The 19,619-nt window shown below is 32.0% G+C and overlaps 1 protein-coding gene across 1 annotated transcript in view; it reads left to right on the top strand.

The window, feature by feature from the left end:
* The window catches only part of LOC146530893 (uncharacterized), a 47,195-nt gene that overhangs the window by 12,640 nt on the left and 14,936 nt on the right, over positions 1 to 19,619 (top strand). The window contains exons 2-6 of the mRNA XM_085199587.1: positions 971 to 1,087; positions 3,259 to 3,322; positions 9,528 to 9,643; positions 10,782 to 10,952; positions 13,304 to 13,427. Of these exons, the coding sequence (XP_085055713.1) occupies positions 971 to 1,087; positions 3,259 to 3,322; positions 9,528 to 9,643; positions 10,782 to 10,952; positions 13,304 to 13,427 (592 nt within the window). The remainder of the gene's footprint in view (positions 1 to 970; positions 1,088 to 3,258; positions 3,323 to 9,527; positions 9,644 to 10,781; positions 10,953 to 13,303; positions 13,428 to 19,619) is intronic.

Genomic DNA, 19,619 nt, shown 5'->3' on the forward strand with positions numbered 1-19,619 from the left:
AGTTTACACAATTAACATATTTACAAAACTAATATAAAACAAGTAATTGAAATTGCTTTCTTCACTATATCATTCTTCTATTCAATCGACGAGAGGTCCAATCACGTATATCACGTCAATTGGCTCAATCGTAGCTAAGCATGTCACGCTGGTTTGACGTCAGTGCCTCTCGTCTGTATGGAAACGGCAAATCACCGAATAACTGTTCTGTTCCGTTCCATATAAATTCGTCCTCTTTCTTTTTCTTTTTATTGAGTTATGGTGTAATAAATAATAATTTGATGGTTAACTAGTTAAGTGTTTTAAAAAATATTGTCGGAAAGAAAGAATTGGTGTTTTAACACTAGGATCCCTCTGCCTACCCTGCTGCATATGGCATACAGCATGAAGCAGGTTTTTTTAATTATAAATATATACATACACTATCGTCATATATGTATATAAAAGGATTGTTTTCACATACGTTTGTTAAATGGTTCAATATATATTACCGCATACAATAGGTAAATGATGAAATAGTCAACTACGTACTACCATATGTGAGATCATGTAAAATGAACATAAATGGAATCTCTATTAGGCCTGAAGCATTCAATATAAGAACTTTGTTTAAGCGAGGGTGGAATTTTTTATTATTTCCATATATCATTCGCTATGATGCCACATTGTTTTTCATAAAATTCAAAATGAGACTAGCTCTAATACACTTTACGGGATTATTCCTTCGTAGCTTATTATTTTTAGATTGCTTTAACATTTTTCTATAATATAAAAATATCTTGCCTCGTTGGAGCACACTGTTTTTAATTGTTATCTTATTCGTCATTTTATTGTCAAATTTAAATATGAATTTACTTTAAAACTATTTTAAATGGGGGTTATAGAGAGCAAGGCCCCTAGTACTTATATAAATTAATGCGTAAATAACGATTATTTATATTATTAATAACATAAATTTAATTTGTTGCAGGTAGCAATTAAGATAATAGATAAATCACAATTAGACGCCAGCAATCTTCAAAAAGTCTATCGCGAGGTGGATATCATGAAGAGGCTGGATCACCCTCATATAATTAAACTTTATCAGGTAATTTATTAAGAGTTTTTTCTTTAAGCTTTACGTTGTATCCCGCCTATAAGACGGTAGGCAAAAGAAACTTGAGAGCCTAGTTTAAAAAATACATATTAACTTTAGTAAAGTTAATCTTTGCTGAAAGTTGATAATTTGTCGTTGAAGATCAAGTATAACAGCTCTCCCAGTACGGCAGCTCTGGCATCTACAAAAATTGTAGCTGATCTATGTTAAAATAATTTTTATTTAAATACTGGAAAAAAATATATTATACAAGTTACTCGTATATACGTATATTACAAAAATTAGAATGTCGGCGCGTTGTAAATGTGGATAATTGTGTGTGCTGATTGTAGCTACAATCACTAAGTAAAGTTTTTTTTATATTCGTTCGTTTTGGTAAGCAAGGTAAACTGTTTCGCCATCCAACTTGCAATCTCTTTGTCTAATACGTATTAAACATAAAATAGTTTATGAACGTATATGCAGGTATTTAAGACAACGTATATGTAGGTACGTACAGTTTCTTTCTTTTAAGCTTTACGCTGTTTTTCGCACATAGCAAGGTAGGCTGAAGGAACTTGGGAACCTAATATTAAGACACACCCTTCCCTTTAAGACACTTCCGTTCCCCACTTTCCGCCGAATTCTGCCGCACTGCCTCGTTACAAAAGCGAAAAAGGTAAAATATTAAATATTTTATTTCCTCGGCTGGGAATCAAACTCACAACCATCGCGTTGACAGTCGCACGTTTGTCCTCCTTCGGCACAACTGACCAAAACGTACAGATGTGAAACGATTTTACCATTTTTCGATAGTAATGTTATGAATTTGGGATAGTGGTTAGCGTTCATATATTTGTCATCATGTTTTAACTTAAATATTAAATTTTCCATTTTTCATCATAAAACGTTATTAAAAGTAAGTGCATATTGTACCTATATATACCTACAAGGCTATTTTGTTTAATGACCATATCTAAATTAAAATGTTATGCTAGCATATATGATGAAATTTAATTTATTAGTGTACCTACACTAGAATTGAGAATGAATAAGATTTAAAGATATATAATATATTTTTCGTTAAAGTGTTACAAAACTCGACTGTAAACGTGACAGGTTTTGGCTTCGATTTCCACTCGAGGAATTTAAATATTTAATATAATTTGGCAAAATTAGTGGGGTACGGAAGTGTCTTAATGGGGACGGAGTGTCGTAACACTAAGTTCCCAGGTTTCTTCCGCTTATCTTGCTTCTAGATACAATGTGAAGCTTAAAATAATAAAATAAATTAATATATAAGTTTTAACATTGAATTAGCACTGTCGCGATATGCATGTTTCAAATACAAAAACACCTGTTGTTATATTACTTTTTTTGTATTAATGCATGATGCAAATAGCTATAGGTGCATATTTTAAAATCCACATACACTTATTAAATTCAATTTTAGAGAAAAAAGGCAATCAATTATAAATCATAGTACATTTTTAGAAACTTTATGTTTAGATGTTTTTTACTTCGTATATTATATTTAGGTACTTACGTCCGATTTTAATTATTTCTATGACGTATACGTTCATTATATCGGTTTGGCGGTCATATGAAAATGGATGAGTCAGAGGACGTGTATAGGTATATGTAGTAGATATTTTTAGTGTTATACTATGCGATAGTTCATGGACATCCAATGTTATTAATAATAGTATAGCAATAAAAATTAACTTACCCATATGTTAATTTTAATTGTTAATTAATAAGCTCTTGTAACAAGGCAAAAGTACGGGGTTGAGTTCCGTCTCTAAACACGAAACGCTTCGAAAATTCACCCCTCCCCAATTCACCCCCCATTCACCCCCCTGAAAAAACGTGTTTTATTGAATCAAACGCTAAAAATTAAATCAGGCTTCGTTGCCTTTACCACCCTTGATAGATTTTATGCTAATCTCAGCTCTATGGTTAAGATTGAAATATATTCGTAAGTTCAGGTATGAAATAAAAACACTTTTTTAGTGCTATAAAGCTTTATGTTATGTTTTTAAACTAAATTCTTTGTTAAAAGATTTTGAATACGTCAAAAGTACTATTTATACAAAAACACAAGCTTTTATTAAATAAGTTACCTATAGGAATATAATAATTTATTTTCTTTGCATTATAATAATCTATGATTTAATTTTTAGGTCATGGAGACAAAAAACATGATCTACATTGTCTCGGAGTACGCTAGTAAAGGAGAAATTTTCGGTGAGTTCATTGTTCTTAAATATTTTCACTTACACGCTTTAGCCCGCATATCGGGATAAGCGGGTAGAGACTATTGCCAAGAATGTGTACTCTCCATATTCCACCTGAAGGCGAAACTTACCGTCTCGCCTTTCCTTATAAGAACAAGGATAGTGAAAATAATTCATTCCCCCGAGTGGTGATCGAACTCACGACCATTGAGTTTGTAGTCAGATACTCTTACTGTGCCAGGATGATTATCTAATGATTATTATTTGGGACTTCCACAATGTTATTATTAGTTGCAAGTTATAGACATATCTAGAGTTAAAACATTTGTGACGTCACACCATTGGACATGTTTGCAATGACGCTAAATTATATTTATTATTTAAAAACTTGCCAAGTGAACTAAACTACCTCTGAAATTTCGTGCTGGTGTTACTCATTTATATAAATAACACTTATATAATAATAATTAACTCGTAGTTTTCAATTGTTTTAAATCGACAGTTAAAAGAATTCCCCTTATTTTACGTTCTTGTCATCTTAAAGTTTATGTTACCGCTACTTTTATATTCTAACGCCATTCTTAGGTTTTATTATTATTATTGAAAATTATAAAAAAATAATATAGAATGTAATTTTTGCATGATTATCGAAAGTGAAATGATTATCTCATAAATTTAAAATTATGAATGAAATATATAAATGAAGGGCAACATTCTTAGACTATGGAAGGTCTTAACGATTGTATGAGTAAGTAAGAACCAAGCATAATGATATACGGCCTACGCTCCACCCTAAATGTGGCAAGTGTAGGTGTTTTATACATTTCCAAGTGCCTTATATGATAATGGCCATGTAAGTAAAGCTAAGCTATATGAATCTAATATGTACTTATTTTACTTTTATTGTTAATAATAAATTTTTTATATGGTTTTCTTAAATATATATTTTTTTTCAATAATTTTATATTGACATGAAATCTTAAGCCTTAAGTAATTATGTAGGAGTTAGAAGGAGAAATTCAATATTCCCTATATAAAATGCAATTTGATGCTTCGTTTGTGTAATCTCGACATCGATTAAGGACGTCCAAAGACGTAAGTTCTTTGCCGCTCCGTCTATGACGTAAGCAAGCTCGTAATGACGTCACTGGCGATCGGGGGCATGGGGAGGGGGAGGTGATTTTGCGTACAACCTACGGGGGAAAAGCCAAAAACCTTCAATTACTAAGGCGGATCTCTGAGTGAGAATTTAATGTTAATTAATATTCTAAACGTTACGAATTGTGTCGTAATATTTCGCACAGATGTCGTAAGATGTACGTTTTAATTACTAGAACTATAACGTCGTGACAGACGTCGAGACTAATGTCTCCCTTTATATTTGTTCTATACAGTTGTAGCCTTTTGTTTCTACGACTAATATTTCCATAATATAATAGGAAATATTTCCATAATATAATATTTCTATTATAAATTTTGTAGCGAATATAAAATCACTTTTAATGATTCGTAAATAAATGCTAGCTGCGACGAGTTTATATCAATCCCTAATATTGACGTCACTTATCTTAATGAACTTTATCCTTTGGAGTGTTTCTATTGAGACTATGTAAATGACACATTGGTAATAAAAGTTTTATGTAACTTAATATATATATATATATATATATATATATATATATATATATATATATATATAGTATTGTAAATTATTGATTATATTATAATTATTTTAACAGAAAAATGACAGAAAAGGTACTATATATGTAGGTATATGATTTCTACTTAAGTTAAGATTTTTAATAGTAGCTCGCTATTCAACTCAACTTTGACTTGCAGAGAAATCTGAAAATATAGAATAAAACCCCTTCCAGATGCTTTTCGTATTCATCACGGTCTCGCTTATGCAGATTTGATGGTACTCTAAAAGCTTCCTGTGTATTCAGCTTTATTTAAAATATTTTTCTCGTGACAGCTTAACTTACTTACATTGTATATTAATATGAATATTTCATTGCGAATGTAAAATATTTAATTAATATAAACCAAGTAAAACAATGGTTTTACCAAATATAATAAAAAGATGAAGAAATTTCTCGGTACGTCGTTCTTAGTGTTTTCGATACATTTAGCGTCTGGGGTATAGATAAATTACATATACATGCACCTGCGTCGGCTGATGTCATTCTGAAGAAAATCAATAAGTAAATTCAGAACAAATATTTAATACGTCGCCGTACTATCTAAGTGTTAAATAATAGAAAATAATATTTTATTTTTATATCTAGTATTGTTTTTTCCTGTAACATACCATAGATCTAAACATAAATGTTGACATCATATTATATGCACATAAATAATGATATATTAGAAAACATAGGATAATCGATTGAAATTATTCTACCAAACCCATTTATATCTAAATAGATATAAATGGGTTTCAATATAAATATATTGAAACCCATGTATTTTGTTATTTTTTATTATTATCTTATACTGTAAACGTTGCATACAATAATATTTTTAAGAAGAATATAAACCTCCATATATTAAAATTATTACTAATATATGTATATTTTAAAGAATATAAAATGCAGTGCTTCTAGCAAGCCTCTTACGTAAGGGTTTTCAGTTTTCAAGAAAAGACAGCTTTAAATAAATGAGTACTCGTATGTCGTGATGGCATCGTAAAAACAAAGAAAGAAAACCCAGGAACTCGTAGAATAATTAATCATTATCTTTATTCTTTGTATTTATAATATGAAAAGAATCGCTTTCATTTTAATAGTTAGTTAAGAGAATCTTTTACTTTTACAATATTATACCTACGTACATATTTAAAGGAAAAACGTTTATAGTATGAACTAATATATGATTTCTGTTAATAATTTATAATATTGCTTATTTACCAATGATTTTATTAATACCAAAGAAAAAATATAATCCGTAGTACAGGGGCACAAAATGAGACCGTAACCGCGACGTATTGTAGGTTCGATTCCTGTTTGATGATATTAAATATTTTAATTTCTTCGTTCTGGTGTCGAGGCAAAATGCGGCGTTGAGTTCCGACACTCGATACGCAATGCCTTCAGAAGTCATCGGAAAATAGGGAACGGAGTGTCCTAACACTGACGCTAAAAACAAATGTAAAGTAAATCTTTTTTTAATTTCAGAAACCACCGAGTAGGAAGCTCATTCTGCAGAATCAACACAATACACGGGGGGTCGCTTATTATATTAAACAAGAACCTTAAGTTCAAGGAACGGAAAGATATTGTGTCCCTTTCTGTAGAATGTTCTATCGAATTAGCGTGTGTTCAACTAGAGCAATTCATTGTTATATGTGTATACAGACCTCCCTCCGCAAATTTAAAATTATTTTTAGAAGTAATGGATGAGGCCTTAAGCAAACTTACCAAGTCGGGTAAGCCTTTGTTAGTGTGTGGGGACTTTAATGTTAATATTTTGGAAAGTTTTAGTCCCACCATAAATTTATTAAGTCTTTTTAAGTCACACAATTTACTTAATTTATTTATGGAGCCAACCAGAATAACTCCTACGACTAGTACTTGTATAGATAACATATTTACTGACATTATTCCATGCTACAAAAGCATTATTAATAAATTGGATTCTGACCACTCTGGTCTAGTAGAATTCTCTAGTAAGAAAAAACAGGCGGCTAAGAGAAAAATTGCTTTTGTACCTGTCACAGCTAGTCGTTTGGAACGTATGAGAGTTAGTTTACTAACTAATTTACTAGTTTTAGATATAACTTTACCTCCTAATTCTTTGTACAATTCTTTTTTTTACTCTTTTATTAATAAATTTCATTCAATATTTACTCCCAAAGAGATTACAATTACCGATAGTCCTATCTTTGGTGACTGGGCCACAGCAGGTATTTATAAGAGTAGGGAGACGCTGTATATGTTATATTATGAAAAACAGTTTAATAGTGGTGAAGAGTTTAAAGAGTACTTAAAATCTTACTCTAAAATTTTCAAAAGTGTTTGCAAAATTGCAAAATCTTTATTTATTAAAACAAAAATCAGAAATAGTAATAATAAAATTGAAGCCACTTGGAAGGTTGTTAATGCCGAGACTGGGAGAACTAGAGTGAAAGATTCTAATTTTAAACTTAGTATTGACGGTCACATTGTTGATTCCGATTTGGAAGTGGCCATTGCATTTGAAAAGTTTTTCTCTACTTTCCCAGTCAGTCTAACAAACGATTTAGGTTCTTCTACCACTATTGCAGAATCGTTAATTAAAGACAATGTTCCCGAATTTTATAATGGTTTCGTTTTCCGTCATGTAAATTATTCAGACATTAGTGTAGCTTTCAAATCAATTAGTATGAAAAAGACAGCCGACTTGTGGGGTGTCTCAGTTAATATCATAAATTATTTAATTGATATTTTGATTCCTGATTTAGTTACAATTTTTAATAGATGTATTGATTGTGGAGTGTTTCCTGATTTGATGAAATATAGTAAAATAACTCCATTGTTTAAATCAGGTAGTACGCAAGACCCTACAAATTTCAGACCGATTTCAGTACTACCTACGTTTAGTAAAATTTTTGAAAAGCTGATACTCAGTCAGCTTCTTACTTATTTTAATAAAAATAAATTACTGCACACAGGTCAATTTGGTTTCACTCGTGGAAGGTCAACATCTGATGCTGGGGTCAAATTATTAGAGAGTGTATTCGCGGCTTGGGAGGAGTCACGTGATGCCTTTGGGGTGTTTTGTGACTTGTCCAAAGCATTTGACTGTGTGCAGCATAAAACTCTTATCAGGAAGCTACACCACTATGGTATAAGAGGCATTGCTTTGGATCTTCTCACTTCTTATTTAAGTGATAGGATTCAAAAAGTAAATGTCAACGGGAAACTATCACACGGGTCACCTGTAGCATTGGGGGTGCCACAAGGCTCTATTCTGGGTCCGTTTTTGTTCCTTTTGTACATCAATGACTTACCTCACCTTATGAGAGATATCTGTGAAATAGTGTTGTTTGCAGATGATACATCTTTAGTTTTTAAGGTTAATAGACGGCAATTGGAAATTGACGATGTAAACAATGCTCTTTCTAGGATATTACACTGGTTTAGTGTCAATAACTTGCTTTTAAATAGTAGTAAAACTAAATGTATCAGGTTCTTTACTAAGAATGTGCAACAAGTAGAAACCAGGGTTTTGATGAACAATGAGGAACTTAAAGTAGTTAATGAAACTGTTTTCTTAGGTATAACATTAGATGCTAAGTTACAATGGGGTCCGCATATAGAAACTTTATCTGGTAGACTTAGTTCGGCAGCGTATGCTGTCCGCAAGATTCGTCAACTGACCGATGTTGACACCGCGCGTTTAGTATACTTCAGCTATTTTCATAGCATTATGTCTTACGGCCTATTACTTTGGGGCAGTGCCGCTGACATAGATACCATTTTTGTGCTCCAAAAACGGGCTGTCCGAGCAGTCTATAAAATGGGTCCACGGGAGTCACTAAGAAATAAATTCAAAGACTTTAACATCCTCACACTACACTCCCAATATATTTACGATAACTTAGTATATGTGCATAAAAATATTAATAAATTTAATCAAAACAGTGACCTCCATCAACATAATTTAAGAAATAAAAATAAGCTTGCTGTGCCCTTCTCTAGGCTCCATAAAGTGTCTCACTCATTCGTAGGTCAAAGTATACACTTTTATAACAAACTTCCAAACGACATGGTTAATTTATCACTGAACAAATTTAAAAAAGTGGTAAAGCACAGGCTCTGCCAAAAAGCATATTACTCTGTTAAAGATTATGTTCGCGATAAAGATGTTTGGAAATGAGTTGCTCTATTTCTAAGTTAAAATTGTTAATTGTAATTTGTAACAAATGTTGGCATTTAAAAAGAGTGGCCATGAGTTTCTTTGCCTGTATCTTCTCATGAGCTCAACCATTTGAACGGGCTTTTTTCAAGTCAAAATTGCACATTTTTTTTTGTTATTTTTAATTTGCATTTTTTTTTCTACTTTATGACATGTCCAAGTAAATGTTAAGCATTTTTATGGAATAAAGATATTTTGACTTTGACTTTGACTTTGACTTTTTCAGTGTAATATATTTATTAATAAATCTATATTATAACATTGCTTGAGATTTCAAGTGTCATATTCTTGTCATTAATAATGAAACAAATTTGTAGATTACATAGCAAGATACGGCCGGATGGCGGAGCAGGCGGCGCGAAGAAAGTTCTGGCAAATCCTTTCGGCTGTGGAGTATTGTCACGAGAGGCGGATTGTTCACAGAGATCTCAAGGTAAAACTTATATTATACAATTATATATTAAATATATAATTCTATTTATTTATTTGTAACTTACATGTATGTATTTTCTATTTATAAAGCTTAGATTTTATTTAAGGCAATATGTCATTTTGAATACAATTGATTTTTTTTTATCTTTCATAATTATTTATCTAAACGTATAAAATTAAATACTAGAAATGTAGTGATAGATTTAAATATGTCTACCATCTTTATGTATAATTGACAATTATTTATTAAATAGACAAATGTGTGCTGTAAAAGATAAGGTAGCATTATCTCCGGTTTCTCAAGAGTTACTTTTAGTTGTCGAACAAAAATGTACTCAAGTAATTGTTAATATATGGATAGATTTTTTTATTGATGATTTTATAAAATTTTGAAAAAAGTTTCCTTATTATAATCCAAGTTCCAGACTTAAAATAAATTCCATATTATTATTATTATTATCTATATATATAAAATCGAAAGGTCACTAACTCGTCACGAAATCTCAGAAACTACATGTGCTAGGAGTCTCAAATTTTGCATAACGTCACTAGGACGTAGTCATGGAGACAGAAATTAATAATAACATAGTTCACGCGGGTGAAACCGCGAGCGGGCCGCTAGTATTTGATAAAAATATTAATAAAGTAAAGACCAAAACCAAATTAATTAATAGTTTATTGTGAAATATATTATAGTATCCATAGTTAAAAATATTCTATTAAATAGTTCAAGAGGACATTGTTGCACTATAATCTTGTTGAATGTCATTATTATCGCCCCCGTTGTTTGTGGGTCATCATAAAATAAGTTATTATATAAATAATAAATAAATAATAACAACAAACTAGAATTTAAACTGAAGAGATTTGAGACTAGTGGTGGCGTACAAGTGACCTGTAAACGCGACAGGTTGTGGGTTCGATCCCCATTCGAGTAAATGAAATATATAATATTTTAATTTCTCGCTCTGGTAACGAGGCAAAGTGCGGCGTTGAGTTCCACGACTCTCAACACGCAAAGCTTCTAGAATTCTGCGAAAAGTGAATTAAAAGTGAAAAAAAAAATGATACATGTATTAATAATATGAATATTCGTATTAAAATGAGAGGAAATTTTAAGTTTGCAATTTCTCATTTAGGCAGAAAACTTGCTGTTGGATTCAAACATGAACATCAAGATAGCAGATTTCGGCTTCAGTAATTACTATGCTGCGGGTGAACTGCTAGCCACGTGGTGTGGATCCCCGCCCTACGCTGCTCCAGAAGTCTTTGAAGGAAAACGATATACTGGTCCAGAAATCGATATATGGGTATGTTTGTTTTTCATATATTTTTCTAATTAGTTGTTTTATATTGGGTTCTCGAGGCTTAGTCGAGGAAATGTCTTAATGGGAACAGAGTGTCATAACACTAGGTTATTAGGCTCTCTCTGCCTACCCTACTATATGCGGGATACAGCGAAAAGCTAAAAAATGTCTTCTGTAATGTTTATAAATAAGACGAATATGATTTTTGATAAGGCAATTGCAAACAAATACAAATACTTTATTAGAAAATTTACAATTTAATTTTCTTTGAGGTCTTTTTAAAGTCACCAATATCTATTTTGAAGTCGCATAAAAATCTCATATAATAAGGTTAAGGACGTTTACACAGCGTATTTTATGTCTCTTGCGTAGATAAATAAAATGTTTTAAAACTGTAAATTACTTTGTATGATGAACGGCTTGACGCAGTTTGACTAAATTAAGCGAGCTCATCTTATTTTATGATTTTGAATTTTATATAAGCAACTAAAGTTGTTATGTCGCATTGGGTGAGTGTGGGTTCAAACCCCACTCTAAGCAATAATAAGATTTAGAAAATAGTCTGGCTTATTAACTGCATATAAGCATTATAGTTAATAAGCTGGGCTATGTTCTAGTCAGCAGAGTAGGCAGAGGGAACCTAGTGTTGAGTTTGAGAGACGGAACTTAACGCTGCGCTTTTGTCTTGGTGCCAGAGCGAAGAAATGATAATATCTATTAATAAATAAATTATATTACATTCCCCCGAGTGGGGATCGAACCCACAGTTACGTCTGTGCCACTATGTGCTAATACATTTTATATAATTATATTTCGATGTATACGAAAGTAGAAATCAGAGATATTTAGTGTAGGTATAAATAACCTTAAAACCTTATTCTAAGCGGCTTTGAAACAAAATTTATAGATATTTTGCTCGACGTCTGCTTCCTTCCTTTTTTAAGCAAAATTGTTGCAATTTAGTAAATAACGAGGTAGCTTGATTTCCTTTTAAGTTATTTATGCCTTCTAAACGTTATTGAAATATAAATATAATTCTTTTATAATTATTAGGCCTTGATGGTATAATTTAAATATAACAGAATATCTTAAACATTGTATTTACTACAATTTTTTTAGCGTCATGCTGTCCTGCATACATCTTTCACAAAGGGTGAAGCTACTATTAATACACCCCGTTCCCCATTTTCCACTGAATCCTGGAGGCATTGCGTGTTGAGTGGCCGAACTAAACGCCAAAGCGAAAAAATAATAATATTAAATATTTCATTTTCCTACGAGTGGAATCGAACCCACAACCTATCGCATTTAACCCCCTGCGCCACGACTGGCAAACTTACTAATATAAAAATAAAACTAAATATATTTTGCAGGAAAAACTTTTACATGTTTTTCTATTGCGTCCCTTAAGGTTTAATACATATTACAATGTCGAGTGTAACCGTCTTGAAAGCCTTCTTAAGTCTCTTGTGAATACTTTCAGCGAACTCTACATTTTGCACGTTGTTTTTTGGTAACTTTTTCAAATATTTGTTTAGAGCAGTTTCGGGAAAAGTCGTGATGGTCTTTTTCACGCAGTGGCACAAGGGTGTGACAGTTAACGCGACGGTTGTGAGTTCGATTCAAACTCGGAGGAATGAATTATTATTTAGCAATATTTTTATTTTTTCGCTCTTGTAATAAGCAAAAGCGTTCAGTTCCGCCACTCGACATGAATTGCCTCTAAAAATTGGTGAAAAAGTGGGGAACAGAGTGTCTTAACATCAGGTTACTCTCTGCCTACCCTGCTATGTACGGGATACAGTGTAAAGATGTATCTACTTGTTCATATATATGTATGTACGTACATACATGGCCGTTAACCTTTGCGCACGCGAATCATTGACCCGACAAAAGTGAAATCTCATAATTACAAACGTCTGAATTCTTTAATAGAATTTTTTTAAGCTTCACGCTTTACGCTATTTTCAGCTTCACGCTGTATCCCGCATGACCCAGGGTAGGCAGAAGAAACATAGGCCGCTCGGTACTTACCGCCGATTTCTGGAAGTATTGCGGGATGAATGGCGGAACTCAACGCCACGACACCAGAACGAAGAAATGAAAATATTAAATATTTCGTTCGTACGAATGGAAATCGAACTTACATCTTGTCGCGTTTACAGTCATACGTTTGTACCACTATGCCACGACGTCTCTACAATTTTATTTTCAAATATTTTCAAAGCTACTTTATAGCTGTTTTGGATATTTTTCCAAAACGTTTTCTAACCTAAGGTAAACGACCTTTATAAATCTTCAAAATGTTAAGCTCGTACACTACACTTTCCTCTTAAAGACGATATGAATTGCAGAGCCTCGGGGTCGTGCTCTACGTGTTGGTGTGCGGCGCGCTTCCTTTCGACGGCTCCACCCTACAGTCGTTGAGAGACCGGGTGCTTTCTGGAAGATTTAGAATACCCTATTTTATGAGTGAAGGTAAGTTGTCTTATGTTTGTTTTTGTGTTAATATTTTTTCAGAAAAATATTATTTTAACATATACATGTGTATAATATACTTAGTGACTCGTGATATTTCTTTCTTTAATGGTCTCACCAAATCGGGATACCTTATTTCATATCTATATATATAAGATCGAAAGGTCACTCACTCATCACGAAATCTCAGAAACTACATGTACTCAATTTTGCATGGACGTCACTTATAGGAAGTAGGTACTCATGGAAACAGAAATTAATAATAACGTAGTTCACGCAGGCGAGTAGCTTATATAATCCAGTTCGAACGTATACACATTAAATTTCATATCTTAAACTAAGAACAATAACACATTTTCTTTTTATATCAATAGGTATTTATTATCTCTACGTAACAAAAGTAATCCTTGATAATATCTTATCTTATAATAACACAGGTAACAAACAAACGGGATTTCCCAATCGAGTTCAGAGTTAAGACAGTTTCTATATAATTTACCTCGCAAGTCTTACCTCTGGGGGATTTAACATTTAATGCTCATCGGTTTGACAGGCGTGTTGCTAGAGCTAACGAGGTTCTCCTAGTTTAATTACATTTTGTACAACGTGACTTGTATAAATAAATTAATCGTAAACTATGTTTCTTATAAATAACTACTATAATTTCTATTAAATATCGTGGCTAAGAAATGACATATTAAATATTTTCATTTCTTCGTTCTGGTGCGCGAGTCAAAGCGCGGCGTTAAGTACCGCCAATTAACACTCAATACCTCCATAATTCGGTGGAAACGGAATGAAGTTTCTTAATGGGAATGGACTGTGTTAACAGTTTAACACAAGGTTCCCATGTTTCCTCTACCAAGCCTGATACATGTGGGATACAGCCTCGTTGATTATTTGCGCTCTTAGTAATAACATGTCCTTGTCATTACAAAACAATACTATTTATTATATAAATAAATAATTTTCATAAAAATATATTATTTATTATTTCTTCTCGGTACTTATATCGGTATAGTATGAATTTTATATTTTCTATGACTTATTATTGTATTTATAAGCTAAAGTTATTGATTTGTTGTTATTGTTTGAAACGTGTATTCGATATTGTTATCATTATCCATTGAAAACATCAGAAAAATTAATTCACCTTCCCGCGGTATCAGGATAGGCAAAAGGAAACCCAGTGTTAAGACACTCCTTTTATTATTTTTCACCGAACTCTGGAGGCACTGCGGAACTTGAGTGGCGGAATTCTACGCCGCAATGGCCACGACACCAGGGCGAAGAAATAAAAATATTAAATATTACATTCGCGTTTACAAACACACGCGTTTACAACTTTGTACCCTTGCACCACGACTGGCCTCATTATTTCCATTGAAACTGAACATTTTAAGTTCATAACATTATCAGTCGTAGAGTCTATTTAACTTAAAGTTATTGTTTTTCTTGAAATTGCATTTTAGCAACTGCATAATTATTATTTGGATCTAAAAAAATATACAATTGCGAACTTACTTTAAATATTCCTAAAATAAGATTAGAAGAGAGAGAGAGAATTTTTAACTACTATTTAATAATAGAAATGTTTACTATATTTATATTAATGCTTTTGACCTTTGACGTGTTTTTTCACACGAACGCTGTCTCAAAAATGCAACCTTCACCGATTTTAATGAAATTTCGCATATTTCGAACGTTTTATTACCTTTTTATATAAATTCAATGATTTCTTATCTTTTTAAATCCGAAAAGCGATAATAATGAGAAGGCATTTCAATTTTGAGTATCCAATGTCACTCTTTATGGATATAGTTCCTTATTAAAAAAAAAACGGTTTCTCTCAATTTGCATATATACCTGATATAATAATTAATATCCATCTATAGGTAGTCTATTATTTACTATATGTACCTATAATATATTAATAATATAATAAAAACATAAATATTACATTTTTCTTGTAATTTATCAAAATCTAAAAATTTCGGCTCCAGCACAACTTACGTTTGCAAGTCAAAATAAATAGCAATCAATAAAGATTATGATATGTTCTGGAGCCTTATCTTAAAGTTTAATAAACGGCGCCATTGTGCCATTGAAACCTGTCTGATGGTATGCGATGGTTGCAACTTGAAATTCGTGGTTATATATAGATCAGCGCTGTCAGATTTTGTCTCGAAAAAGCGAATCTTTTATCTCTGGATTTGTTAATTATTTATTAAACAAATAAGTAATTAAAAATTATTAGTAGGAAAATTCTCAAAAGCTGGAAGGAGAAAAAGGATCATGTCTGGCTCGCTTGGGAATCGGGGGAATTTAATTTTGGACTTAAATTCGGGATATCCCGCCAAAATCGAGACGTCTGGCAATGCTGCTTGTAGTTATGGTATTGTTGGGTTTTCCCATTCAATTTGAAATGTCTTGAAATTTGCTAAAAGTGGAGGTATGTGGATATACATAGGTAGTATTAGACAAGACAAGACATTTTTAATATCTTCTATATGTCCAAAGAGTACCAAATAGATCTTTGTCTAACAAAATATACTATAATTATAAATATTTATTGTAGATCTCGTTAGATCCACACCTAGAATGCCGCTTCGTTAGTGTTTGTAAAAAATGTGTATAATTTACTTATGTAACATTTTAATTGTATATATCTAATGTATGTAATGTGAGCGCAAACAGCTAATAACAAAAGTAATTACATTTATCTAGATTAACATCTTATATTGCAGTCGTAACAGAAAGTGAAATATTAATATTACTCTTTAAAATAGAATCATTACTATTTAGAAATCTACTCGAGCACGCAGAATTGACTAAAAGCGAGTAAGATTTATATAATATACTAGTGGGCCCGTGCGGGGCTACGCCCGCTTGAAATAGAAATATTAATAAAGAAATTGAAAACTAAAGATTCAGTCAATTCAGTAAAACAGTACGGCAATTAACTGTTACGGCAGTTAGCTAATTACTTTAAATTGACGTAACTTTTTTATTTATGAACCGATTGTAATAAAATAATGTTTTGCGAAAGCTTGCCAGAATCCAATAATGAAAACCACATCTAAATCGGTTAAGCCGATTCTGAGATAAGCGATTACAAACGCACAGACAAACAGTCAAAAATTTTAACAATCATTGTTTTGGGTTCTATTATGTTAATAAAGGTTCCCAATAACATTTTTTTAAATATCTTCCAAGTACAGACACTTATGTTTTTATTACAAGTATAGATGTATATGAGTACAGTAGTGACCACAACTTGTTAATCGCACTTTACATAGGTACGTTTATACGTGATGAGTTTTTGTCATCATTTATTATCGATGTGATAGAAATATTTTTTACCGTGTTTTGTATAAATCCCTCTATGAATACGAAAAATTCGATATAATAAAGTGATAGTATGTATATTACAGTTAATATGCTATGGATTATAATATTTGTTTCACATACTCTACAAGTTCACTTTTAGAGTTTAATCTTATCTAAGGCTAATCGTGGCGCAAGGGCGCAGATGTGCGACTGTAAACGCGGCAAGTTGTGGGTTCGATTCTCACCCGAGGAAATGAAATATTTAAGCGCCGAGTTCCGCCACTCAACACGTAATGCCTTTAGAATTCGTCGGAAAATGGGGAAGGGGAACGCAGTGTCATAACTCCAGGTTACGAGGTTCCCTCTGCCTACCTTGTGTGCAGGATACGGCGTGAAGCTAATAAAAAAATGTTAACCCCTAATGAGAGTGTTTTTCGATCTTCCTGGTCAAAACTACAGATAAGATGTAATGAAAACGATAAGCTTGATAAAGTATTTGCGTCATCACCTTGTTCAATCACCCATTAGACAATCCGGACTTGACTAGTACCTACTATTATATGTACATAGATATTGCGTTTTTATGAAGTCAATAATTATTATGTGAGAAATAGACTATAAAAATATTTCGCATTAATATATCTACTTAGTATATATTTGTCATACTTTATGAGTTTGTACGTACTAAGTATTTGTAGTTTTACTGATATTTATTTATTATGTAAGATCGATGGTTTTTTTACCGTCGTTGCGAATATTGACTATTTTTTTATGTGTGGGCCTTTCTGTTAATATTCAAGGGAAATTTTATTTTTTTTGACATTTCGCATCTCTATCGACATGTAGCAGGGTAGATAGAGTGAGCCTAGGGTTAAAACACTCCTATACCCACTTTTCGCAAAATTCTGGCCAGAGCGAAGAAATGTAAATATTAAATATTTCATTTCCTCGAGAGGGAATCAAACCTGTCGCTTGAGCTCCTGTGCCACGACTAGCCTCAAAAAGTTTATTTAGCCATATGACACATATCTACATAACAAGGCAAATGACCATTGTAAATTTAATAAAATATTATTATTAATATTAAGTATATTTTATTAACCTATTTGTTAATTTATTTTATTTTTTTATTTATAACAGTAAAATACTTTTTCACAAACAATAAAATATTATTACACAACGATGTCTTAACCCTGCCTCGTTTTGTTAATTAACGACGAGGTCGCTAAAAACTTTTTTATGAGTACATATTATGCACCAACTGCGACAGTGTTCATTAAATAAATATTTTTTTGGTTGCTCCAAATGGACGTATTCGACTCTACACTTATATGGACAAATATATAATAAAAAATATATCATTAATTAATTTATTTTTGAATATATATTTTTAAATATCTTTGTATATTTCCTGTCTGTATTTTAGACAACAAAGTTTAGGTTTTCACCAATCGGTAAAATCTATAAACTCCATTTTTAACACCTTCTAGTCTTTCTGAGAAATATCGAATTTATCAATGACAGAGAACTAAACAATCTATTTATTAATATAAATAATATAAATGCCTACTATTGTTGCCGCCTTAGTTTCTTTGACGTAACTACGTCTGATCGAGATAGTATGCGATATGATAACAACATTAATTGTGTTTCTTTGACGTCTGTACTCAATAAAGGATCTAATGTTAAATATCTAATAAATCTTATGAACATTATAATTATTGTTATTTCATAAGACGTGCGTGATGTTTTACTATTTATTATGATTACACAGGAACTTTACATAGTTTCTATGCACCAACATTGTTAGACCGTCTATAGATATATTTATTCGAGTTTCCTTTTTCATTACTGTTGTTTTATCCAGGTTCACGCTGTGTCTCGCACAAAACAGGGTACGCAAGGGAACCTAGTGTTAAGACATTTTGTTCCCGTTTATTCGGAATTCTGGCGGCATTGCATGTTGAATGGCGGAATTTAACGCCGCGCTTTTCCTCGATACTAGAGCGAAGAAATGAAAATTCTTCTTTAATGTAACGTTTGAATAGACACATGGTTTCTATGTAAGAATGTCAATAAAATACGATTCATTGTGAACTAGCATTGTATTATGAACTATTTTATGATCAGACAATATTTTTATTCTATATTTCTTTATCTGTTATTGTCAAAATCAGAAAAAAATAGAGACGCAATTATGGCGCATCGGTGTCGTCTACACGAGTGTGTGACTGTACGTTGTGGGTTCGATTCCATTTTGAATACTTAAATGGGCGAGGCAAAACGTGGCGTTGAGTTTCGCCGCTCAACACGCAATACGTCCATAATTGAGCGGAAAGTGGGGAACGGAGTCTCTTAACACTACCCTCCTTATGCCTACCCAGCTACATGCGGGATACAGCGTGAAACTGAAAAAAAAAACAAATGATAAAGATAAATAACAAATAAAAAATTTCAGTGCACATGCTTTTGTTAATTCAGTAAACACCTTGACGGTGATGACGGCCGCGCCAGAAATAAGTTTATTCACGCCATCTACGTACTCGTACTCTGAAACGTCGGGCATAGGTTTGACGTAAGAAATGTTAATGACTTTATATAAACACTGTATCTTAGAACAATGCTGATCTTTCAGTTTCTTCTTAAATTACTAGTGTTTCGAAATAAAACGGCACGTAATATAGAACGTAATTCACGTGACGTACTTTAGCATACTATTATCTACGTTTTCTATACAAATATTATTTAAATGCAGTTTAAAATAGATTTATAGGTGTAATACTTTTGAATTTGGACACAGATGTACAAATAAAACCCAGTCATATTGATTTCATATTTATATATAATTTATTATAATGTTTA

The sequence above is a fragment of the Heliconius melpomene genome, chromosome 16 (genome assembly GCF_056956725.1).
Source record: "Heliconius melpomene rosina isolate 202511_hmr_F chromosome 16, ASM5695672v1, whole genome shotgun sequence".
Taxonomy (NCBI): Eukaryota; Metazoa; Arthropoda; class Insecta; order Lepidoptera; family Nymphalidae; genus Heliconius; species Heliconius melpomene.